At 46.4% G+C, this 22,671-nt stretch overlaps 1 protein-coding gene and 1 long non-coding RNA gene across 4 annotated transcripts in view; one reads left to right on the top strand and one right to left on the bottom strand.

The window, feature by feature from the left end:
- Positions 1-444: 444 nt before the first annotated feature.
- LOC134161011 (uncharacterized) lies at positions 445-2,050 on the bottom strand. The gene is made up of 3 exons (XR_009963787.1): positions 1,785-2,050; positions 1,583-1,666; positions 445-789 (listed from the first exon to the last, which is right to left on the bottom strand). It is a non-coding gene; the product is annotated as an uncharacterized LOC134161011 (long non-coding RNA).
- The window catches only part of FGFRL1 (fibroblast growth factor receptor like 1), a 176,441-nt gene continuing 154,646 nt past the window's right edge, over positions 877-22,671 (top strand). Inside the window, exons 1-2 of one of the 3 annotated variants that reach the window (XM_062613500.1) lie at positions 877-1,368; positions 2,408-2,517. In XM_062613500.1, coding sequence (XP_062469484.1) covers positions 2,457-2,517 — 61 coding nt within the window. In that variant the 5' untranslated portion in view covers positions 877-1,368; positions 2,408-2,456. Of the gene's footprint in view, positions 1,369-1,625; positions 1,706-1,806; positions 1,828-2,407; positions 2,518-22,671 lie in introns of those variants that run through there. The other 2 variants (XM_062613499.1, XM_062613501.1) reach the window with 2 other exon arrangements.

Raw genomic sequence — 22,671 nt, forward strand, 5'->3', positions numbered from 1 at the left:
TATCAGCATTGGGACAGCTTAAATTTCAAGGAGGCCTTCATGCTGGAACATATCACATAAGAGATCTAATAAACAACAGCATCAGCAATAACGTTGTACAAAAAGCACAGCTATTGAGGCAGCTTTTCTTCTCGTCATTTTGTTTAGTCTGTTTGGTGAATTCTGCCAGGTTGATTTTTACCCTGTGAAGACAGAAATTCACTGTAAGAGCGGATGCATCAGCTGCGTCCTGTTTGGAAGTAAATAATAAATAATAGTAACAGTTAATTCATAGCAGCAGACGCTTCCACTGTTTATTTTCCAGTTGGTTTAGTTTAGCTCAGTCCCGTCTCTTTCTGGCATGATTTGCATCCCAGCCGAGAGATCAAAACGACCCCAGCGATGGGTTTCAAGGAGGTGGGGGAGCTCTCCTTGCATTGGAAATAGGAGCGGTTTTGGGGGGGGGTGGGGGGGGGGGGTATCTCCACCACCACTGGGGTTACGGTGCGCTCCAGAGGATGCAGGGTTAAGGGAGAGGATGCTCTGGGATATAGCGGGGCTCAGGGCCGGCACCGCGGGGTACCAGGGGGTCTCGGCACTGGGTCGCTGTCTGCGGGTCGGGCTGCGCCGGAGCTCCGCGGGCCGCCGCGCTTCTCGCCCTCGGCCGGTCCCGCGAAGGGTTAAGGGGAGCAGCGGCGCGGCGCGGGCCGGCGGGGATGGGCGGGAGCTCCCGGGGATTGGTGCGAAGTTTGGAGCGGGGCGGCACCGCACCGCCCTCCGCCGCGGCTCGGCCCCCACAGCCACAAAGCCCTGCAGGGAAAGTGGCTTTATCGCTTGTTTCTCTCGCCCCGGCTCTTCCCCCCCCCCCCCCCCCCCCCCCTCCTCTTCCCCAACCCCCCCTTTCCCTCCCCTTCCCCAGCCCCTTTCCCCTCCTCCCCTCGCTCCTTAAACGGGATTCCGGCTGGGCGAGCCGCAGGACGGCATCACCGGGCATCCCGCGGCGGCTAATGTCAGGTCCCCGCTGTCCCTCCCCGCACACACACGCTCAGCCCGACCCGGAAAGCAGGAAAAATAATTTACAAGGTCTCCCCCCACCCCCTCCGCCCCTTTTCCCTGAGCTCCTCGTCCCAGTGCTAAAAATCGCCCCTGGGGCGAACGGGGGTGGTTGGTAAAAAGCCGGTGTGGAACGGGGGGGAGCCGCCCCGTGGGGAGGGCACCCCCGAAGGCAGCGGGCAGCCCCTTCCCGCCCCCCCTTGAGGAGGGGGGGGAATGAGGTAGAGGCCGGCGGCGGAGCGCCCCGCCGGGCGCCGTGGCCGCGGAGACATGAGGCGGCGAGCGGCGGTGATGGGCGTCAGCAGCGCAGGGTGCTAGAGCCCCGTAGCAGCCAAGGTAAGTGCCCCCCAAACCCGGCCGGGAGACCCCCGCTTGAGTTGACGCAGAGCTGGAGGGTGTGCCCCCCCCCCCCCACTCCATAGCCCCCGGCCCAGCCTCCCTTCCCGGACCCGAATATCCCGTTACCGGCCGCCGCGGGGCTGAGCCGCGCTGCGCCCCGGCTGCCGCCTCGGGGGGAGCCCCCGCCGGCCGCCCGCCCTCTCCTCCGTACCGGCTCCGCGCTGCAAGCGGAGGAGCTGGTGGCACAGCGTCCGTGTTTGCTTTGCTGGATGCTGTACGCGGGTTGTTGTGTGTCCTGGGGGCACGGAGTGTTTAAACCGGGGAGTTTACAAGGGTGAGGAATTCAGACAGTGTTTAGAGAGTGAGAGTTTTAGGAGGAGAACAGGGTGTAATTAATGTAAAACCTGATCTACCCCGGGTTCCTGTATCGCAGCGAAGGCATCTTCAAGAAGCTGGGTAATTAAGTGCGGTTTTGCTTTGGGACGCACCTCTGGAGCTCACGGAAACAAGTGGGACTTGAGGGGGGGGAGAGGAAGAGGAAAAATCAGTGCTGCTCAGAGAAGTTGCGGAGTGGAGGAAGGCGCGTACCCACAGCGGAGCCTGTCTGAGGGGCACTGAAGCAGCAACGCAAAGTTTTCTGGGCTGTTGATGGGAGAGGTAACATTCCTCCTCCCCCTTCCCTAAGTTCCTCCGCAAATTGTTAACCTGAAATCTTGTTTTATGGCCACTTGCGTGCGTTTTGTTTGCCTTCCAGACTGGTTCTGTACAGGATACCAAAGAATTATGCATTAACTGTAAACTTAGAGGAGCTCACTGGCCTCAGTGGGTTCTTGATTTATATCAGGTTAAAGCAGAGAGGAGGGCAAAGTTTTACTTGCTGAGCGCCAAGGAATGAATTACAAGTACGTTGCTCTTTCATTTGCTGTTTCTGCTCTTAAGTCTTGGCAATGGGTTTTGAAACTCTGCAAAGTTGTGGGCAGTTTGGGGTTTTTCTACCCCTAGTATTTACTTTGCTCTCCCTTTCTCTTGCCTCCAGGTCTGAGAGGACGGCAGCCTGTGCGATACGGAGGGATCTGGTTTTCAAAATGGAATTGCAGTTCGCGCTCCTTTTAGCAGGGATAATCGCGTTCTCGGACTCGGCCAGAGGTAAGGAGCCCGCGCTCTGCAATTCGCACTCTTCCCTCCACTCCATTGGGATTAAGCTCCAAAAGCACTCGTGGTGCCCTCAGAGAGACCCCGTAAGGGAGCTGCTGTTGGTGCTGTCGGCGTGAACTCTGCACGTTGCTTATCAGGGCCATTGGTTTGGATGGAGCGCGGTTGCTCTGGGTTTGCTGAGGTCTCTTAGGTGCAGGTGAACTTCCAGGGGCTTTTCTTGTGCATGTGTTAAAACCACACAGACAATTTTAAAGAAAAGCAACTGCATTCCTCTGTGGATCAGAAATACCTCTCCCTTCCTGTAATCCCTCCAGCCTCTGCCCTGTATATTCCCACTCGCAACCTAAACAAACACATCCATTAACTTCCCCGGTGACAGACAAATGACAGTTCCCAACAGCGAGAGCGTGTTTTAACGCTGGGGCTCCAGCAGTTGATCAGATTTCAATAAACAGGTTACCCTACCAGAGGCAAATTGAAGTGCATTGACCTGGGAGTGACAGGGGGGTAGGAAAAATGAAGTTTCTTTATGGGAAGGTGCTTTAAGCAAAGCTCTGGGATCAGAGTGGATGGAGCTGTGGCTTTTCCTCCGCTCTCGCCTGTGTTGTACCTTGGTGGGTGCTGTCCTTGGAAAGCCTGAATGAGAAACCATGCTTTCAGCTCCGGTCACAAAGGAGGGGCTTCATTGTTCCAGGAGAATGGGATATGGCTTTAGGATGCAGATTTCTCCAGCTGCAATTCCCAACAGTATCAGTGTTGCATGAATTGTTGAAAGACCTTTAAATCACCCAGTGCCATGGAGTTGCGAATTAAAAGGTTTAAACTTGCCCTTTGCTTGGGCAGTAACTTGCCAAAAATAAACCTTGGGGCTGAGGGTAGGAAAGGACAGGGGGAGCATTACTCTAAAACCCCCAAGGTTTGGTTAGTGTGCTGCTTTTTTTTCCTTCTTGGCATTGGATCCCAAGCAAATATTTTATGGAGGCAAAAGCGCTATAAAACGATTCGGCTGGAAGCTGAATGAAAAAGAAAACAGTATATAGGGTGTAAGTCCTGCAAACTTGAATTCCAGGCAAGGTTTACAATGGAGACTCAGTTTAAGTTGTAGGCAATGGGCAGCAGTGTACGAATTAGGATGACCTCATGGATGTACATTATTGCAATGGACCTGAGAAGTTGGTGGAGTTCCGGGAAAAGATCTGAAGTGTGCAGGAGAAGACAAAAAGATGTTTGTCTCTGTTGTGAGCGGAGCATCTACTGCTTTCCTGGCTGACCCTGTTTCAATTTGGTTTGCACTTGTCTTGCTCAAGCTCTTTTATTATCCCTGGAAAATGAAGTGCTCTGGGCTGCTGTTGTGGGAAGACGCGATAGAAAGTTAACAGCCAGTAATTTTGGGACATCATTTTTCCTATGGAAAGGTCTTTTTAATGTAACTTTGATAGGATCATATTGGCAATTGGGTTATTTGAACTCTTTTCAGAGCTGGAAAAAAATCTTTCCTACAAGTGGATGGAGAGATGATCCTGGTTATTTCAAAAACAGTATAGAAACATAGTTTAAATGATGTAGAAATCGGGTTTAAAAAACAGTGTAAAAATAAAGTTTAAAACCAATGAAAACTGTCATTCATTCACATGCTGATATCAAGAGAGAGGAGCTAAAGAAGAAAAATGTGTCATTGCTGTAAAATATAGACAAAATCCTGACCTCTAAACCCTGCTTTGGACCTTCTTAAGGTTGAGAGCATTTTTGATAGCGGAGGATGTAGGTGGATGATCAAACTTGTAAGTGCGCGGAGTTGAGATGACAGCCTTATTTTGTGCTGTCAAATATCCCCAGTAATTAGATATTTACATTGGGATGATTTCAGATTCTTGGAAAAACGTGCTGGGTTGTTAATCTGCCTGCAGATTTTTTCCACATGTCTCATACAGTGGGTTCGGCCACTGGAGATGTATAAATGTTACCTGCTTCAGTCGCTCAGGTTTTACAGACAGTCCATGGGCCAAATCCCAGCCTGAGGTTGTGAGGCTTTCCTCTGGAGGAAGAAGGGCTCTTTGTTTTTGGCCAAACAGCTTTTAATACCTGTATCCTGATTGCAAATGAGATGTGTGTGGCCCAAAGCGGTTCCAACGCCTCTGATCTGAGGTGTCAGAAGTTAAATAGGTGCTTGCTGGCTTGCCATCAAGGGAAGGAGGTAGCTGAGGAGGCTCTCAGTGAAAGCGCTGGTCCTTCTCTTGCACTCTTATAAGGCAAAAGTACCTTGTGCTGGAGTTAGGATGTTAACTTGGAGCCAGCTGATGGCGTGCTGGTGTTGGGGAAGGGCTGTGCCATAGTGCATTTGCACAAGGGGGCAGAGTGAAGTTGCCCACGCGCTCTGGCTTTGCTATTTCCTGACAGTTGAGTGCTCAGCTGCAATCTTGCATTAAATGTTATGTTGTAGTATTTTTACATCTTCATTTAGGTGATGCCTTTTAAGGCAAAGGGCACCGCAGAGATGAGTGATTGGGCTGATGCGGCAACTTGGGCTTTTTCTTTCCTTCCCGGCAAATGGGGACATATTTCCCGGTTCAGAGCTGTGCCTACCAACTCTGTTCCTTCTTGTGACCCGATGTGTCACATCACTGATGCACAGAACACTGCAAGGAAAGGGATATCTTAGCGAACCAAGATAAACTCTTCAGAAAGAGGCAGTATGTTCAAAGTAACCACACAAAACAGAGAGCAGGTCTGATTTTAGAGGTCCAGGTGCGGAACTTGCTGTGTCTGGAGGGATGAAGGAGAAGATAGGTCTGGCTAAGTTTGAACCAATGCTTTCAGGCTTGAAATTTAAAGACCTTGGCTAAGGGCTTGTCTACACCTGCAAATGCAATGGAATAACTCTTCCAAAAACCTTAATCTGGAATAACTCCTCAGTGACCAATGTTATTTTAGGCTAAGGATCTCCTGTTGAGAGCCAGTACCAAAGAAGTCTTCTTCAGGAGCTATTCTGGTAGATATCCAAGCCCCTTCTTTCCCTTGAGGGTGGAGAGAAGACCTTCCATGTGCTCAAAATCCACTCTTTGAGAACAAAACCTGCATGCTGTGGTTTCCTAAGGGTGACTATGCCTTCGGCTGACAGCCAAGACATAGGGTGGCAGCTTCAGCCCAGTTGCCAGCTGCACCGGATAGTGCTGGCCCTCAACCCAAGATAATAGTGAATGTCCGGTGGCTCGTCCCTCTTGTCAGTCCATCCCTGTTCTCTCCAAGCAGCCCTATACTGGGCATAAAAGTCCTCAGTGTCCTCCCCTGGCCCTCCTCTGCGGGGGTGAATGCCATCTTGGCTCAGTAACCTTTAGTGACTATGTCCCGCAGCAATGTAGCTCCTACCACCCCACACCTCCGGTCGGATACAGGTAATACAATCTGGTATTTTCCTGCCCATATTATCTCAGTGACACACAACACAATATTTGTTCCAAATCTGTCAAGTTGCCATCGTATTCACATTGGTGACCGTATACGGTAACATTGGGATGTGCTTGGCTAGGTCGCGTGGCTTAAACAAGATTTCACATGGTATGCTCAGGAGTTTTTGGTAAGAGCAGCAACTCCTCTTAGTGAGTAAACTGATATTCTGCTGGAAAGTAATTAGTTTGGATGTTGATTTCGTTTTCAATGCATTGCGTAGGGAGGGGAAGAACGGGACCTTAATTGCTTTCTGCTCTGGCACTTCTCTGTGCGACACTTGGTTTGCAAACCTGGGTGATGTTTTACAGGGACTTTGCTGATGGGGCCACCTCCAAATACAGTGGTTTCTGCAGAAATAATGTTATGTGCCATTTTTGTTTCTCTGAATGTTGGAGAAAAGGGAATAGGATACTAGAAGGTTCTTGTTGTTTCGTGGGAGATGAGTTCTTCATTCTGGTGAACATATTTACCACTCTGTAACTCTGGGGTTTATAAGAGTGAATGGTGTTAAGCGTGGAAAAGATAAATAATGACAAGATGAGTGATGGTTGTTGGCTTCTGTTTTACTCCTTGGATGGTTGTTACCAAGTATAACGATTAGGTAATTTCTCACTTGTGAAAGAGAAGCAAGTTCAGATTGAACAGTCTGATTCAGGCTTTATGTAAGTCACTGCATATCTTTTGGTTAAGCTTGGGGCATTTTTTGAATGGTGCTCTTGGGGAACTTGCTCATGAATAACCTGCCAGCATGATTTGTACCTAGAGTCAACATGACGACCTAAGAAAATCCTCCTTGTTTTCTTAAACCCTGGTTCCTCCCTTCTTCCATCGTCCACTATAAATTGTGGCTGAGTTTAAGCATAAAATACAGCATGCGTCATATTGGAAAATGAGGGTTGATTTTATTTTATTATTTTATTAGCAATATTACAAAACTCAGCAAATTGCTCAAATAAATTTAGATTTTCCTTAAAGTTTTTATAACCTTGTTTTCCAAGTCCATATGTTGCTTTGACCTTCATTAAAAGCTGCAAACAGCAAATTAAAATACATCTTCCCTGTGATGAACTTGTACACAGCAAAGGCTGGACTCCAAAGCCTGACTCTTAGCCACAGGAGAAACTTTCATGTGCCATGTGGTGGTGCTTGAGAAATTACAGGAAGAAGAAGTCATTCAGGAAGAAGAAGTCATTCAAATCTAAAAAGCCAAAGTGACACTCGCTAGCAAGAAGGAGCCCACTTTGCAAGGCTTGGGACCACTGGTACTGATTTATTAACTAAAAATGAAGTTTGCCAGCTGGCATGAATTGCCTGGTACAGCTGATCTTTTCCAATGACCCATCTAATAATTCCTTTTAGAGAGACAGTCTCGCGACAAGCAACACTGGTACATCTGGGTGCAGAATACCCGTTAGGGAATAGCGTGAATGCAGTGGAGAAGGTCACTGTCTGGCTGTGCACTTTTGGATTAATTATTGGAAGAGATAAAACGTTCCATTCAAAGAAGAGAATAATAATGCAGAAGTCCCGTTCTGCCTAGTTTGAATCTAAACAAAACCACCCCAACACCCTTTAGTCACAGCTCTGTTCATTCAGTGGGAGAAGAACCAGTGGAGCTTTCTGATTTTCCTGAGACATGCAGCTTCTACTTGCGCCTGCACTGAAATGTAAAATCATGCTGCTCAAAGGGTCCGTGCAAACATATTCCAGTGTTACAGGAGTCAGTGGAAACGCTCCTTTCTCCCCTTTCTTTCATGAACCTGCTCATTTTGTCTTGTTTCAAGGAGTTTGTCTTTTGTCTGACCTCTTCCTGTCTTTTCTGGTGGGCTGATCAAGCTGAAATGCATTTGATCTTGTTTTGAATGTTTAATTTGGATTTCCATTCCTTGTTCTCTGTAATCAGTCTTGACTTGGAGCTTCCTTTAATAATAAATGCCCCCCATACATACTTACCTGTATTGACCTGCCCTAATTTTTTGCACCAAGGTGACACAACTGGGTGATCTTAAGGTCCTTTCCAATCCTAACTATTCTATGTTTCCATGTAAGGGACTTCTTTAAAGAGTAGAGCCAGAGTTCATGTAGAAGTTGTAAGCACCTCTGTCTGATGCAAGCCTGTTGAGTCTGGTAGCTGTGGCACTAAGGGAAGAGCAAAACATTTCCACAGGTAAGCTTGAATAATCCGATCCTGCTGCCCCGATGTTGTATGAGATATGCAGATGCTGCCCACGCCAGTTTATACAGGTTAGGACCTGATTCAGAGCCTCTGAGTGTAGGTGCAGTGACTCCTACTCACTCCCCTGGGCTCTGGATCCATCTCTGAAGGATGACTTACATAGATTATTTGTTATATCAACCTCTGTGTGGATCCCCCGCATGCAACAGCAGGACAGATGTGGGTTAAGTGAGGTACTTTGGATCCTGCTGTTTGCCTTGTTCACCAGACAGCTTGGATTCCATATTTTTATTCCAGAAACACACTGCTTCTGCCCACTGTGGTGGTGCACTGCCAGGGCTGAAAGCAGCTTGGAAATGCATTGCTTTAACTGCAAGAGGGGTTTATCCCCAAAAGAAAGGGTGCTGTTCTTCTGGCAGTGTTGCTAGGTGTGGAGGGGCTGAAGACTGGCCTGAGTGTTCTTTAGCAACTTAATATATGCCGTTTGCTGCTGAATCCATTCACATCTCTGATTTTCCCCTTATTTTTTTTCCTCTCTTTCCTAGTCAAATAAACACGGGCTGCATAGAGCTTGGTTGCTTGCCCTGATTACACAGTCTCCCCATTGTATCGCTGTAGAAACACGGTATCCAGCAGCGCTGCGAATAACCTAACGTTTTTATTTCATGCCGACCACGCCAATTTTCAGGGAGAAATTCAGCCAATAACTCCAGGCTGCTACTTCCATTAAGTGTTCAAACTTAATTTTGAGCTTCACTAAGGGAAGAAGAATGTAAATTGGGAACAGAGGCTTCTCAGAGCAGGTTAATGTTTCTCAGGATCGCTGCACCTCTATTCTTAGCCTCTCTGCGAGTGACTTCCAGCTTGATGGGACCCGAAATCATTTCTCCTTATGTCTGGTTAATTTATTTTATGACAGATTTACACAATATTGGCTGTTCTGTCGAGTGACTGAGAAGTGAGTAATGCAAGAGGTGTCATACCCTAGGTGCCACTTGGGGTGGTGGTGAGTTTGGTGGGTATTTTAGGAGCTGTCAGTACTATGTGCATGCTAGATCAAACCACAGGAACAGCAGATGAATGCAGAAATGTGGACTTGGTTTGTGCAATAGGCATTTCAGCTCATATTCTCCTTGCTGGGTTTGCTCACACATGCCTGCTGAATGGATGTGACGGTAAGAGTCTGATCCTGGAGTTGTGCAGACTCTTCCTGGCAATTGCAGGCTTGCTCGTTCTGCCCAGAACAAGATAATCTGGAGAGGAGAATAAAGCTGGAGGAGGACATAGATGGAAATGGTATCATTAGCCAACCTCCAAGAGAAAATCTAGGCTGAATTAGAACTGCTGCTCTTGAGACCTGGTGCAGCCAAGCCTTGGGAGAGGATTTGGAGTGGGCAGCATGTGTGCTCTGAGGAGGAGGCTGGGATGCGGCTCTTACAAATCTGGGCTGTATTTCTTTTCCCTGATGTCCCCACATATAGGTGTGATGCTTAACCGACTTTGAGTAGAAGAAGCATTCTGTGGTAAAAGGGGAAGGGAGGTTCATTGTAGTAGCTAGTATTTTACTATTGCTTGTATGGATTTAAATCTTCCTTTTTATAGACAGAAGTGAGGATAAGTCAGCCCCAAAGGGAGGGAGAAGGGACAGTTACTCAGCCCCAACAGCCTCCTACAGCTGAAAAAGCAAAACTCCTGGAGTTAGGCTGCTGCAGATGCTGCAGCAACGCAACCTGGTTTCTTTTCCTCCTTTTTCTTCTCAAATAATAGACTTGTGTGCGTTGGAGTACTTGAGGAAACTATTTTTCTTGGGGGTTATTCTCAGCTAAATGTGTGTGTTAACACTGGTTAAGCAATGACAAGTGTCAGATGAGTTACAGGTGTATGAACTGTGTGCCAAGGATGAAGGGTTAATGAATAACAGGATAAATCTCTGGGTGTTGTAGAACATCTCCCCTGCAATACTGCAGACTCTGTGGAAGGAAGAACGTTTGTTTGGCATCTACCAGTCAATGTAAAACTAGTGGCTAAGACTCCTTCAGAGTGTGGATAGCCTTCCAAGAGAGAATGCTGTGGCCATCTCACTCACCTTCTGGTTGGATCAGTGTCTCTTCAGCCAGACAAGTAATGTTAGGAAGTGTTTAATGTATCTTGGGATGGCTTAGAGTGGGAAACTGGGAGAAGATTTTCCAGTTCCACCATCATATGGAGATCAGGTTCTGTGCTCTGATAAGTTGTTTCGTATTTTAATATTCAGGGTCGGATATTGCTCTCCATTATAAAGGTGGTGCTCGTCCCTTTAGGTTCAGTGAGTTGTGGCTGAGTAGCTGGGAGTAGGATTTGAATTTATAACCTCACTAGAGAGGAGAAACTGGGCCCTTGTAAAACTAGGCTGTGTTTCAGCTCTCTATAGTGTGGCACCAAGCCACGGGAGGGTTGACTGTGATCTGCAATAGTTAATATAAAACTAGATTAACAGATGAGAGCTGATGAGTATCTTTCCTCCTCCTGGTGTTCACAACCAATCAGACTTGCAGTATTGCTGGGTTTAATTTTGTTAAAGACTAATGAGAGTGGAGATTTTGACTTAATGACAGGTGATTACTGTTCCTTGACAGGTTCTGTGGACAAGGAATCCTAAGCGTAGGAGGGAGCTATTTGCATATGCAAAGGAACTGGCTTTGGACAGTAGATTCCTAATTGCCGGATTTGTTATCTGCAAGTGTTTACCACTGCTCTCAGCACACAGCTATTGTTTCAGGGATACAAAGAGGCACAAAGAAGCGGTTGAGGTTTGTCAGGGTGTTTTGCTCAGGGGCTGGAGGAGCCACAAGGAAGGGATGGGGCAGTGTTTTATCCAGACCGAAGCAAGGTCCTGCCTGTATCACGAAGGCAGAATGTTTTTCCTGATTCCCTGCGTGCTCAAGCAGGGGAAGGCCAGAGGATTTGGAGGATTTCAAGCAGTATTTTGTGGTAGTGATCTATACAGGGTTATTCCTGTCATTGGAATTTCATTGGAAAAGTCAAGACTAGTCCTTTGCAGCTGGTGAAGTACTTTCAGGATATTTAAACTGAATAGTTGAGTTCAGGGCTCTTCTCCCCTGTATTCCTGCTGGGAGGAGGATTGTAGCTTTACTGACAGGGATGTGGATCTGTCCCTTTCCCCCATGTTTTACTGCTAATCTCAAGGAAGAAAACAGCAAGGTGTACTCAAAAGTAGTCACAGCAATAGACCTGCACATTTATAATAATTATTACTATTTATTGAGAGTTTCCAGTGAAGAAGAAAGATCTATATATAAAAGGAGCTCCCCCAAAATGCTGCTCAGCATAGGCAGCATTCCTCTTCCGGTATCAGGAGAAAAAGCTTGTCTTCCTGAAGACCACAGACCAGCTAAGTGGAGTTTGAGGCTTATTTTTCTTTTATCCTAGAAAATCCAATAAATCCAGTAAATTCATTCAGTGTGGTCTTCCAAGAGTTTTTCAACTTCACCTGACTCTCAGATTATTTCAGTGCCATTATAGACTTGGGGTCAAGCAAGTTAATTCCCCAAACAGTATGCTGCCCTGTTTTCAAACTGTGCTAATCGGGGGGTTGAGTCAAAGCGTGGTAGTTTGCTCAGTGAAATTATTTCCCTGTTAGAAAACATTACAAATATGCTCTGACTATTCGTGTTGGCTTCAGTCACCGGAGCACTTGCATCACATGTGGAACAAAGCCCCACAGGGATGTATCAGGGCACTCGTGGGGGCTCATTTCCCAGCTTCCAAGATGGAACTTGTGCAAATGGGCTGAAAACTTATCAAAGGAAAGAAAGAAATTGTTATGGTCACATTTATACCTTCCGTAGGACCAAGGGAAGGCTGCGTGGAGCCCATCCAAGCTGTACCGTGAATGTCCTTCCTTAAAGGAGACATTTGGTGGAGTTATTCAGTTACCTCTCCCCCTCACCTATTTGTAATTGGCTCTTGTTTACTTTTTCCTCCTCCTTTCCCGAAGCTTATTACCACTGTTTAGGCAGAGGAAATGAATTAACATAATTTACTGGGATTTAGAACAAGACACATTCCCTCCATGTACGCGTACACACGCTCCCAGTTGCCCTCCCAGTGCTGTGCAGAGGAGCGTGTTTACAGAGTCTGGGTCCATTTAGGGAGAACAATACCCTGATTATGGAGGGCAGCCTTTTATTCCCAGAAACCAGAAGGAACCATTCGCTTTGAGCAGCTACTGTTCCTTGAAGGTACAGGCGGTGTGAGCTGCTGGAAGGGAGGAATAAATCTGTTGTGGACACAAACCAGCAGCATTGTTCTCTGCGGAAGTTGATTTAGGGGTAGGGGTGAGAAGTGGTCTTGGGACAAACCAAATGCCAAGGTTATGCTCTACCAGGATGCAGAGAGGTGTTGTGACTTCCAATTTAATTCCCAGATAATAGATGTGAGACTTTATGGAGGAGACCTTAGAGCGGCTTCCAGTACCTGAAAGGGCCTATAAGAAATCTGTAGAGGGGGTTTTGACAAGGGCGTGTAGTGATAGGATAAGGGGAACGGCTTTAAACCGAAAGAGGGGAGATTTAGATTAGACATAAGGAAGAAGTCCTTCCCTGTGAGGGTGTTGAGGTGCTGGCACAGGATGCCCAGAGAAGCTGTGGCTGCCCCATCCCTGGCAGTGTTCAAGGCCAGGTTGGACACAGGGGCTTGGAGCAAGCTGCTCTAGTGGAAGGTGTCCCTGCCCGTGGCAGGGGTTGGAACTGGATGAGCTTTAAGGTCCCTTCCAACCCAAACCATTCCATGTTTCTATGATTATTGGTGCTTCCTGAGCTGGCAAGGTGCTGGGGAGGCTGGGTGGGAAGAAGATGGTAATTGAGCCACGGAGTGTTTCTGTATGGTCTGAGTCGGGTTGAAAGGTGCTGTTATGTGTGAAATGCTGGTCATTTCTAATTGCAGTCATGCACCTGTGCCTGGTAGATAATGCTGGAACCATGTCATATGGAGCATTTGCTTCACATGATGTTGGGAAAGGTCAAGCACTTGATTTCTACCCTGCTAAGTTGGGCCATTAGTGGCACAAATAGGGCCCTCCCTTTCTCAGCTCAGCTGCAGCCACTCGGATCCTGGCAGTAAATGCTTCTCAGGTGTAATCTCCTGGCAGCTGAAGATGACTGAACTTGACTCCATCACTGTCCTGTCCTTGTCCTGCTCTGATCCCAGCCTTTTAACTCCCTTGTGCTGGCATAAGAGCAATTCTGACCTTGCTTTTCAGTGTTTTGGGAGGTAACCTCGGCAAGAAGCCAACCTGGAAAAGAATGTGATGGATTAAATTGTTAGAGGAGCATGGCCTGAGCTCGTGGGGTGTCGCAGCGTGACCACAGGCAGCAAGCCTTTTCCATTCCCAATTATGGCAGGAGGGCTCACGGAGGACTGTGTGTTTATGTGAACATTTATAAAATGACCCTTTAGGAATGTAAAATGCAGCAGTGTCCACAGTGCAAAATGCAGTGCCTGGGGTAGTGAATGTGGACACTGGAAAATCAGATTTGGATCCTGGATCTTTCCTTGGTGGATCCCATTGGAAAAAAGTGCATATTACCGTGGTAGAAGCTTCTCATCCAGTAGTGGTTTGGGCCATTCCGAGCAGGCAGTAATTATTCCTCATTGGCTTGCGCTCTTGGATCTGCTCCGTCAGAGAACAGTACTTGTGAGATTACTTGTGAGATACTCCGTATCACGACAGTTTTCTGTTTGTCTCAGTGCTCCCTTGAAATCTGGCTTGCTTTATAGAGAAATGGGAACCTTCCTTTCTCTGGCCTCTGCTTTTGGCTTCTGTGGGAGAAGCATCATTCTGGGGAGCTGGGAAACAGAAGTTAATGCTGTCAGCTTTTGCTGCCCTGCTGTGTCATTGCCTGCTGCAAACAAGCAAGGAAGGAACTGCTCCATCAGGAGCACAGCCAGCAGCAAAGACAGGCTGCAACCGGTGCTGCTGGTGTCCTAGTTCCCTCTGGTCCAGGCACAGTGTGCATCAACCCTGGTAGCAAGGTGAATGTGGCCTGAGATGGAGCCAGGTTCCCCCCGGCCTTGACTTTGTCTCTATGGGGACTCCTGAGTTTTGACACCACTTCAGGGGGTTACCAAAATAAGGCAGAGAAAAAAAAATCTGTGCGAAACATTCCATGTGGGAACAGAGCAGGTCGGCTGCACAGGGAAAACTGCAGGGCTGCATTAACAATGCTTGTAGGGGTTTTCTGGAGTGAGGATGTTTATGTTCGCCTATGAGATGTGGTGGGTCAGTTCTGTCTGGGGATGATTGATGCATGTCTGATGTGATGAATCATGACCCTACATCCCAGAGAAACTGTGGCTTTTGCTCATTGATCCAGCTTTTTGTAGAGAGGGGGAAGTCCTGCTGCTTGTCTCAGTATCTACATTAAGGCTGCTGGGGTTACTCCATATGGAAGACTGAAGTCTGGTGCACGCAGGAAAATCAGAACTTGGTACTAAGTAATTATAACTCTTCATAGGCAGCAGGGATGTGCTTTTAAATTTAAATATCCTTTAAAATCTGCCAGATCTTCTCAGGCTTGGATGATGCAAGAGGGACAAACACCGGTTCCCATGCTTGCATGGGACTTACTGCATGGACTGCAATAAAGGCAACAAGAACAGAGCAGTAAGAATCGCTCCAGGGTCCATCCCTGTGTGTCACCACGATGGATTTCTGCTGAGAGCGTGAGGGTGTGCGGTGATCTGTGGAAAAATGTGAATCTTGGCAGCAGTCCCTGATTCAAAATATCTGGGAAACGCTGAGCCGGGAGGTTGAAAATACATCTTTGGGGTTTCTTTCTCCAGAAGGAAAACTGGCATTGAACTTCCACTGAGACAAGTGTTTGAAAGAAGAAATGTGCAGTGCAGAATTCAAAGGGACACTGATTGAAACAGCAGCAGAGAGGAATAAGCTTTTATTATTTATAAGTGGCTTTCGATGGCCTCTTGATTTAGATCTTTTTGTTTGCATACTTGCAGGTGTTTTAGCTCTGCAAAGTAATATAGATCCTATACTAAATGCATAAAAACCCAACCAGCAAATGAATAACTTGTCTGAGGGAGATGAAAAATGCACCAACATAATTGAGTAAGCTTTCTGCTGTATCCCAGCTTTAAAACCAGAGCGGGGCCTTCTGTCTGTGGCATGTGTTGGAGGGTATTTTGCTACAAGATGGATGTTAAGGCAGAGATCAAGGAGGACTACAACACCTAAAATGTTTAATACTGCTCTTGGATCAGGTCAGCAAATGAGCAATGGTTTTGGTTGATAGCATGAACACAGTGTAAGGCAAAGTTGTTATTATAGCTGGTGTGATTTTTTCCAGTATTGGGGTTCCAATTGCACCAGATTGTATCAAAGCTGTTTTGTTGTGTTGAGGGCTGTCAAACCCAGAATGAATGAGACAGCTATAGTCTTCAATGTAAGTTACTAATAGCTCTTTGTATAGAGACTTAGTTTTGCTCTGACAAAGGCCCCCTCGAAAAACCAGACCCAATGTTCTATTTTACCCACATAAACCTGAGAAAAGAGAGATCCCATATTCACCTGTACCACCCTGTGCAAAGCAGACGTTGCCTTGATAAGGATTTCTCGCTGCTGCTGCAATACTATGCTACAGGACAGATAATCTTGTGCCCAAACCCTGGGCAAGTGCCCAAGGTGAAATAGGTGCAAATGTATCATTCATGCACAGGCTGAGGAGCTTGCACCGTGTACCTGATGTGGTTTGTATGTGGAATTGCAAGCCCAGTCATCCCCTCTCTGCTTGGTACAAACTTCATCGTTGGCTTTAGGGAGACTTGGGCATTGCACCATGCTTGTTTTTTATGGAAACAACTATCAAAAGTCCTCAAATGAAAAGAAACAATTACAGAGATTATTAAAACATTATTATTGTAATTGCATGATATTAATAATAAATACATGAATATAATTAATAATAATCATAAGCAGCAGCAGCAGTGTGCTTCCATGTGTGCTAATAACAAGGTTGATCTAGTTGAAGATGTCCCTGCTCATTGCAGGGAGGTTGGACTACATGATCTTTGAAGGTCCCTTCCAACCCAAACTATTCTATGATTCTACGATTCTAAGGTCCCACTGCTCCCAAACATTGCTCTACATCCCACTGGAGCCACCATGGGTTTCTATTCCCTACTGGAAAGGTGCAAAGAAAAGCCAGCCTAAAATCTAGGGGACGGGAAAAGGGTTGAGAAGGGCAAATTTTCATGCAGGCACAGAAAAAGAGGCTCTTCCAAATGATTTGGTTTTGCTTGGAAAGGCTTGAGGTGGCTGGTTGTTGAAAGGGCATTTCAGTGGAAAAGGGCCAAGCAGCCCTAGGCAGAACCAACACCCTCAATTGAGAGAGATTTTTCAAACAGCAGGGCTGTTAAGAAGTAATTAAAATCAAATAAAACAAGGAAAATAGTGTATGACACATCAGTTTGAATTCATCCTGGTCTGAATCCACTGAAACCCATGCAGTGTGACACTGGAGGCACTCAAGGGGAAGTACAAACCCAAGTACTTCAATGCACTTTTGTACCTGCAGAAGATTCTGATCTCAGACACCACTTTTACCAAGTGTTTGAGCACATGCTTACTTTTAAGCTCCTGAACGTTGCTTGTATTTGAAGAAACACTTGCTGAGGACGTGTTACACAGTATGCTACAGTTATTGGAAATACAGAGGAACTAAGAGTAGGCTGAAGTGGTAGCAACTGTTTCACAAGGATTCTGATGCTGGGTTTTTCACCATACAATGATTTTTCTGGGAATGGAATTGGGAAATAATTTGGCTTTCAGTTGGTGAAAAAGAGAACCTAACCTGTAACGTTTCATCCTTGATGATTTTGAAGGGTAGATAGAAAATAAGAGTTGCGTGCATCAACCTTGCTTAGGCACCAGGAGGGAAATAAAGAACCAAAGCACATTTTGAATGACTCCTCTAAACCAGCCCTGCTATTTTGAAGTCTGCTTTATGATTTTTGGGTGCTGTGGTGTGAGGGCCTGAGCCTGGTTTTGCACCCTCCACATTTGCAGTTCCCTTTGCTTCGTTCCTCTGGCTCTCCTGCAATGTTACCTTGGGAAAAACTTGGAAATAAAGAAAAGGGAAAAAAGGACATTTTGGGGGCCCAGCTGTGTCACTTCAAGCTTTGCTGGCTGTTGAGGAAGATTTGTGAGGACTCTTTGGGGAAAAGAAGGTCAGGTCAGTGGTAGAAAGCCGCTTACCCTGTATCAGAGGAGTTTCTAGTGCCAGGGCAGCTCCCTGAGGAGCATCTGTCTGTCCGTCCGTCCCTCTGGGGTTGACAAGAGGCAGACGGCCTTCCCCCCATCTGTTCCCTCTGTCATGTTATAAGTGAGATGCTGAAAAGCAGCCCTTGGCCTTGAGACAGCTCTTCTCTCTCTAGCTCATTCTGCCCATCAATTCATGTCAAGCAAAGGAGTTTTATGACTGTTTTATCCCTTTTTCAAGAGCGGGACCCTCACAACCTTGCAAAGGGAAAGTCCAGCTCCTGTGCAAGGTGGCTGCCAAAATCTGTGAGTGGTGAGTTACGTGTGAGAGCAAACAGGGCTTTTCTTTTTGTGATAAAAATCATAGAATCAATCAGGTTGGAAAAGACCTTTAAGATCATCAGATCCAACTGTTACCCCTGCACTGCCAAGTCCACCACTAAACCATGTCACTAAGGGCCTCTTCTTTACGTTATTCCATGGAGAGTTTATCCAGAAAAGAGCATCTTTATTATAAGTGAGGGTGGGGAAAAAGACATCATTATCCTTCTCCATCAGGACAGTGGTACTTGACACCAGTGTTGGACGTGATCTTCTGTCTTCCATTTCTGATGTGCTTCAAAACCTGGTACCAAGAGCTGGTGGCTTTGCCTGGACTCCACTGGTCCCTAATGAGATCAAGCAGCATTTTGAGTCATTGTTCACCCTTGTAGCTCTTGGCCTGAGTAGTGGGTGTGAAGTCTGAGAAGTGAATTATATAAAGATCATGCATAGCAGCATATTTCCTGATGGAGAACAGCGAGCTAATGGTGAAGGCTTTCAGGCCGTCTCTTACCCACTCACCCTCTCCTCTTGTACCAACTTCCAGCAATTTGCCTGTGTGTTTTCTTAGGAACCAGCTTCCACCCAAAGGCTACTGGATTTTTCTTCAATGCTGGTTTCTGTCAGAGCTGATAAGGCTGCAGCCAGCCTGCAAAGATAACACAGGGTATTGAGGCTCCTTGGGTTTGTCTTTATTTGGATTTTTTAAGCAAGTCTGTGACACATGCTGAGAGCTGTCTGGAGACTTTGGGTTTAGTGGGTCTCTTTGTCTTTGGTTCCAAAACGCTTTCAGGGTGATTTCAGAGAGAAAAAAAGAGTGCTAATGGAGCTGGTGAATTAGTGGTGTTTACTGAAGGGAAAGGGGAAGATGGGCAGCTGGGGCTGGATGCTGAGAGCAGCTCTGGGTCCTGCTCTTTTGATGGCTCCAGTTGGAAAATATTCACCCCAACCAGGGTTTAAAGGGGGTGAGGAGCAACAGAGTCACCCTAAATGCCTGATCACTGGCAAAAGTGAGGAAAGCTTGTGATTCATTTTCTTTTCAACTTCCCCCCAACTCTGGCTCCCCTTTTCTTGAGGTGTTATCCCTGTTTGGGTTGCTGGCTTTTGTTAACCTGTGAGGGACTGTTTACACTTGGCTTATGTTAACCAGAAAGGAAAGTTTTGCAGCCAAAAATTGATTTACCTGCTGATGCTAATGATTTTGTTATAGGGAGCCTGGTGAGCAAGGCAGATGCAGACAGAAAGCATAACCCTCGTCCTTACACAAAGATGTCTTCTGTCACCCTTGGAGTGTGAGATTACTGTCCATCTTCAGCCTGAGCAAGCCCAGGTGATGTAGTGTGTCCCCCCATGCTCACATCTTTGCAGTGACCCCGTATGTCCCCAGCTTTCTCTCTGCCTGATGCAATACTGTGAATGGTTGCATCATGGACCAGGACAGAGATCTGGCTGGAAATCCTACCAAAAGAAAAGTCAGTCGTGGTACAGCCCCTATAGCCCTGGGTTTTCTATACCTGCCTGTTGCTTGTGACACCCCTCAGGAGGTTTGCACACATGCTGTTCTTCACTGATACTGAATACTTACTGTTTTCTCAGTGATGTTCCCTCCATGGCTGGAATTATGACGCCAAACACCAAGTATCATTTTCAAGTTTCAATGCAATTTGTGAGCACATTTTAATTAGGATTCACAGCACTGCTTGGAGGAGTGTATTTTATGCCTGAAGTATGGTGCAGGCAACCTCGTACAGTGAGTCAGGAGCAGTATGGGAACACAGTGTTTTTGTTACGCGCTTCTGCCCAGCAAATCTTTCTTGCTCTTTAATGTAACCTGTCGCATATGAAAATAATTTCCAACATACATTTGCTTACAAAGTAGCATTCTTCACACCAGAAATCCATAACAGTAGAAGAAACCACTGCCAGATGTCTGTATTTATAGAAAACTGGCATGTTCTGTCTGGCGATGACAGAATATTTCAGGGTATTTATGAAGTGCTCATGTTTGTAGAAATATAGAAATCCATTCACTATCAGTAGAACTATTCATCAGACATCTTGCTTTCTTTATTTTAGCCGGCAGAACATGTTTCTTCAGTTGATTCAGTACACCCCCCACCCCAAAATCTTTCCTTACCCCTCTGTTATCACTGTGATTCTTTTCCAGCTTTACAAACCTCTTCATTTTAGAGGGGCATCTCTGGCTTTAAAATAAATGTCGCTAGAGTCTCATGCAATTTTGACAATGTACTTCTAGGTCAGGCAATTTTACTTGGGAGATAAGTGTTCATCAGGCTGAAAGAATAATTTCTACTCTAGGAATAGATAGTGCAGCATTTTTCAGCTTTCAGAGGTTTTTTCACCTTACGTGCCTTGGGTGGCATGGTTTAGCATGTGGTGTCCCTGCCCATGGCAGGGGGTTGGAACTGGATAATCTTAAGGTGCTTTCCAACCCAAACCATTCTGTGATTCTATGATTCTGTGCCCCCCTCGGTTGGGTTGTTACTGTGCCCAGGGTGGCACATTTGGATCTGATCCTATTGAGAGTTAAATTTGGATCGAGCCAGAGGTGTTGGAGGGGGCAGGAGCCCTGATGGTTGAAGTGTGAAGCCCATCAGAAATTGTGTTCTCAGGACAGTTCAGTTTGGTTCCAAACTTCGGTGATAACAGTGAAATTGAGCCACTTGATGCCTCAGCGTCAAGGTTTTTGCTTTTACAGCTGGTGTAGACGTTGGAGAGTTTTCAGAGTTAAAGTTTTGAGAGCTCTCCATATTTCTTGGTTAGAAAGTGCTGCTGGAAGCCAGGGACGCATACCTGGCAGTACATAAATTGAAGGGATTTAGATAGGTGCTGTTATGTGTTATGGTGACAAATGAGGAGCTGTACAGAAACATAAGCGAGAGGGGCTCCTGGTGGACTTTACTATTGGAACACAATTGCTAATCTGTGCAATCTACATATCAAATTAACTGGGTTTGCTCAGACCATTGCTTAGCACAGTAGCTTGCAATGAAGGCAATGGGGGTTTGGCCTCCCTATCTTTGCTGCCTACTTGTTTTTTAGAGAAAATGCCTTTGATAAATGTAAGTTATATTTCCGTGCATTACAAAATGATAGATTCCTCCCCCATATCCTGTGACAGCCTTCCCTGGAGACAGACAGTCTGTGTTGGTTTAGTGAGATGAAGAAAGATTAACGGGAAAGGTTTTGCTAGTGTTTGCAGACTTCCAGCCAAAGGGAAAGGTTTGGATTGAGGATTTAGTGAGAACGAGAACTGAAAACCGCTGCTTGCACACAGGGCTCCCCTCTTAAGCAGGCAGCAGCCTGTAAGGAGCATCAGTACATCCCTGATAAACTCTGAGGGTGCAGACTTAACATGCACTTGGCTGTGTGCTCCTGCTCAGGTAGATCTGATCCCCCTGCACCTGTAGGCCTATAGGTTATTTTCCTATAATAACCTATATTATAGATTATTATCTCTATATATAATCTATACATAGATTATATATATGGATTTTATATAATCTATATAATTATGTAATAATCTATATAATATAGCTGTGCTGGTGCATGGGTCTTTGGCTGGGCAAGGAGCCTGTATACCACTGGGGAGTGTGAGAAGGTGGTTACACATGGGGTAGGTGCTCCAGGGGATTCCTTTGTTTTTTCCAGCCTCCATGGGGCTCACCCCACCACACACGGAAATACGGTCCTACAGCATGAAGCCAAGGCACTGTGAGAGGTGTTCAGTTCTCAGATTCAGTGTTCTATGTATTGATGTCTGATCTGCCCTCAAAGTGGATGGAGATGTTAGTAAGCAGGGCACTGAGCTAGTATTGACCATCTCTCTGCAGATCACAATGGGAGTTAGACACCTAAATTTAGGTGAATCCAAGAGCTGAGTCCTGGCCATATTTAAGTTCCTAGGATAGTCAGCGGTGATGCTATATATGGTTACTGCTCATCTATCTGTATGCAGTGCCAGTAATTAAACCCTCTGGCTAAAACACAGGCAAGTCCTCACTGAGGTTTTTTATTCCGAGCCTGAGCCTGGTTGAGCTCTAGCTCGCTCCTTAGCTCCCTGATATCCTCTGCTGAGGTTAGACCACCCTTGCCCAGAGCCCCCAACTCCTCCCTGCTTGGTGTGGGTGCCTGAGGACACATCACAGTTCACCCATGGTACCTTCTGGTCACTGTCAGCAAATAACTGCATCTAGGAGCTTCACACACAAGCCGATTGCTCCTAAGTGTATAATATTACATGTATTTGAGGGAAGGGGTGCTTTTCTTCCCCCCTGGTGATCAGTTTATAACCCAGAGTGGGAAGGACTAATAGCCCTTGGGGTTTTGTCATCACCATGAAGAAATTAGGCCAAGCAGGAGGGTCTCAAGGACCTGCAACCTTGTGTGGTGTTTTCTTTGTGAAGCACAGGCGGGATGTACAGTAAAACAGTAAATCAGGTTCAGGCAGTTCTGTTTGATGAAAACAACATCATTTCCCAGTGACCCTGAAAACATGACTATTTGTTTAAGTGTCCTAGCAGAGGGATTGTAGCTGGATTAAGGAGGAGGAGTTGTGCGTGGTGGAAGCAAAACTTTCTTCTCTGATTCATTGCTGTAAATCCTGCCCTTGCTGACAAGGCTGGTGGTGCACACAGAGGACTTGGTGGCCTTCACCATGGCTAGGTATAGGGTTGATACACCTTCTGCTTCGTGTGAACCAGAAAAGGTAGACATGGTGGCCTGGAGCCTCACTGTCATGAGAAGGAGCAACAAATCATGGCAGCAGTTTGGAAAAGCCACCAATAAAAAGTGTACTGTGCAGAGCCTTGACGGTACCTCTGGCAGTGTGAAGGAGAGAAGGTTGTCCAGGCCCTGCTATGATGCAGAGCGGGATATACCTGCATGGGACTGAGATGCATCATAC

The sequence above is a fragment of the Pezoporus occidentalis genome, unplaced genomic scaffold, assembly GCF_034315485.1.
Source record: "Pezoporus occidentalis ecotype Australia unplaced genomic scaffold, CSIRO_AGI_Poc_V1 ctg168, whole genome shotgun sequence".
NCBI lineage: Eukaryota > Metazoa > Chordata > Aves > Psittaciformes > Psittacidae > Pezoporus > Pezoporus occidentalis.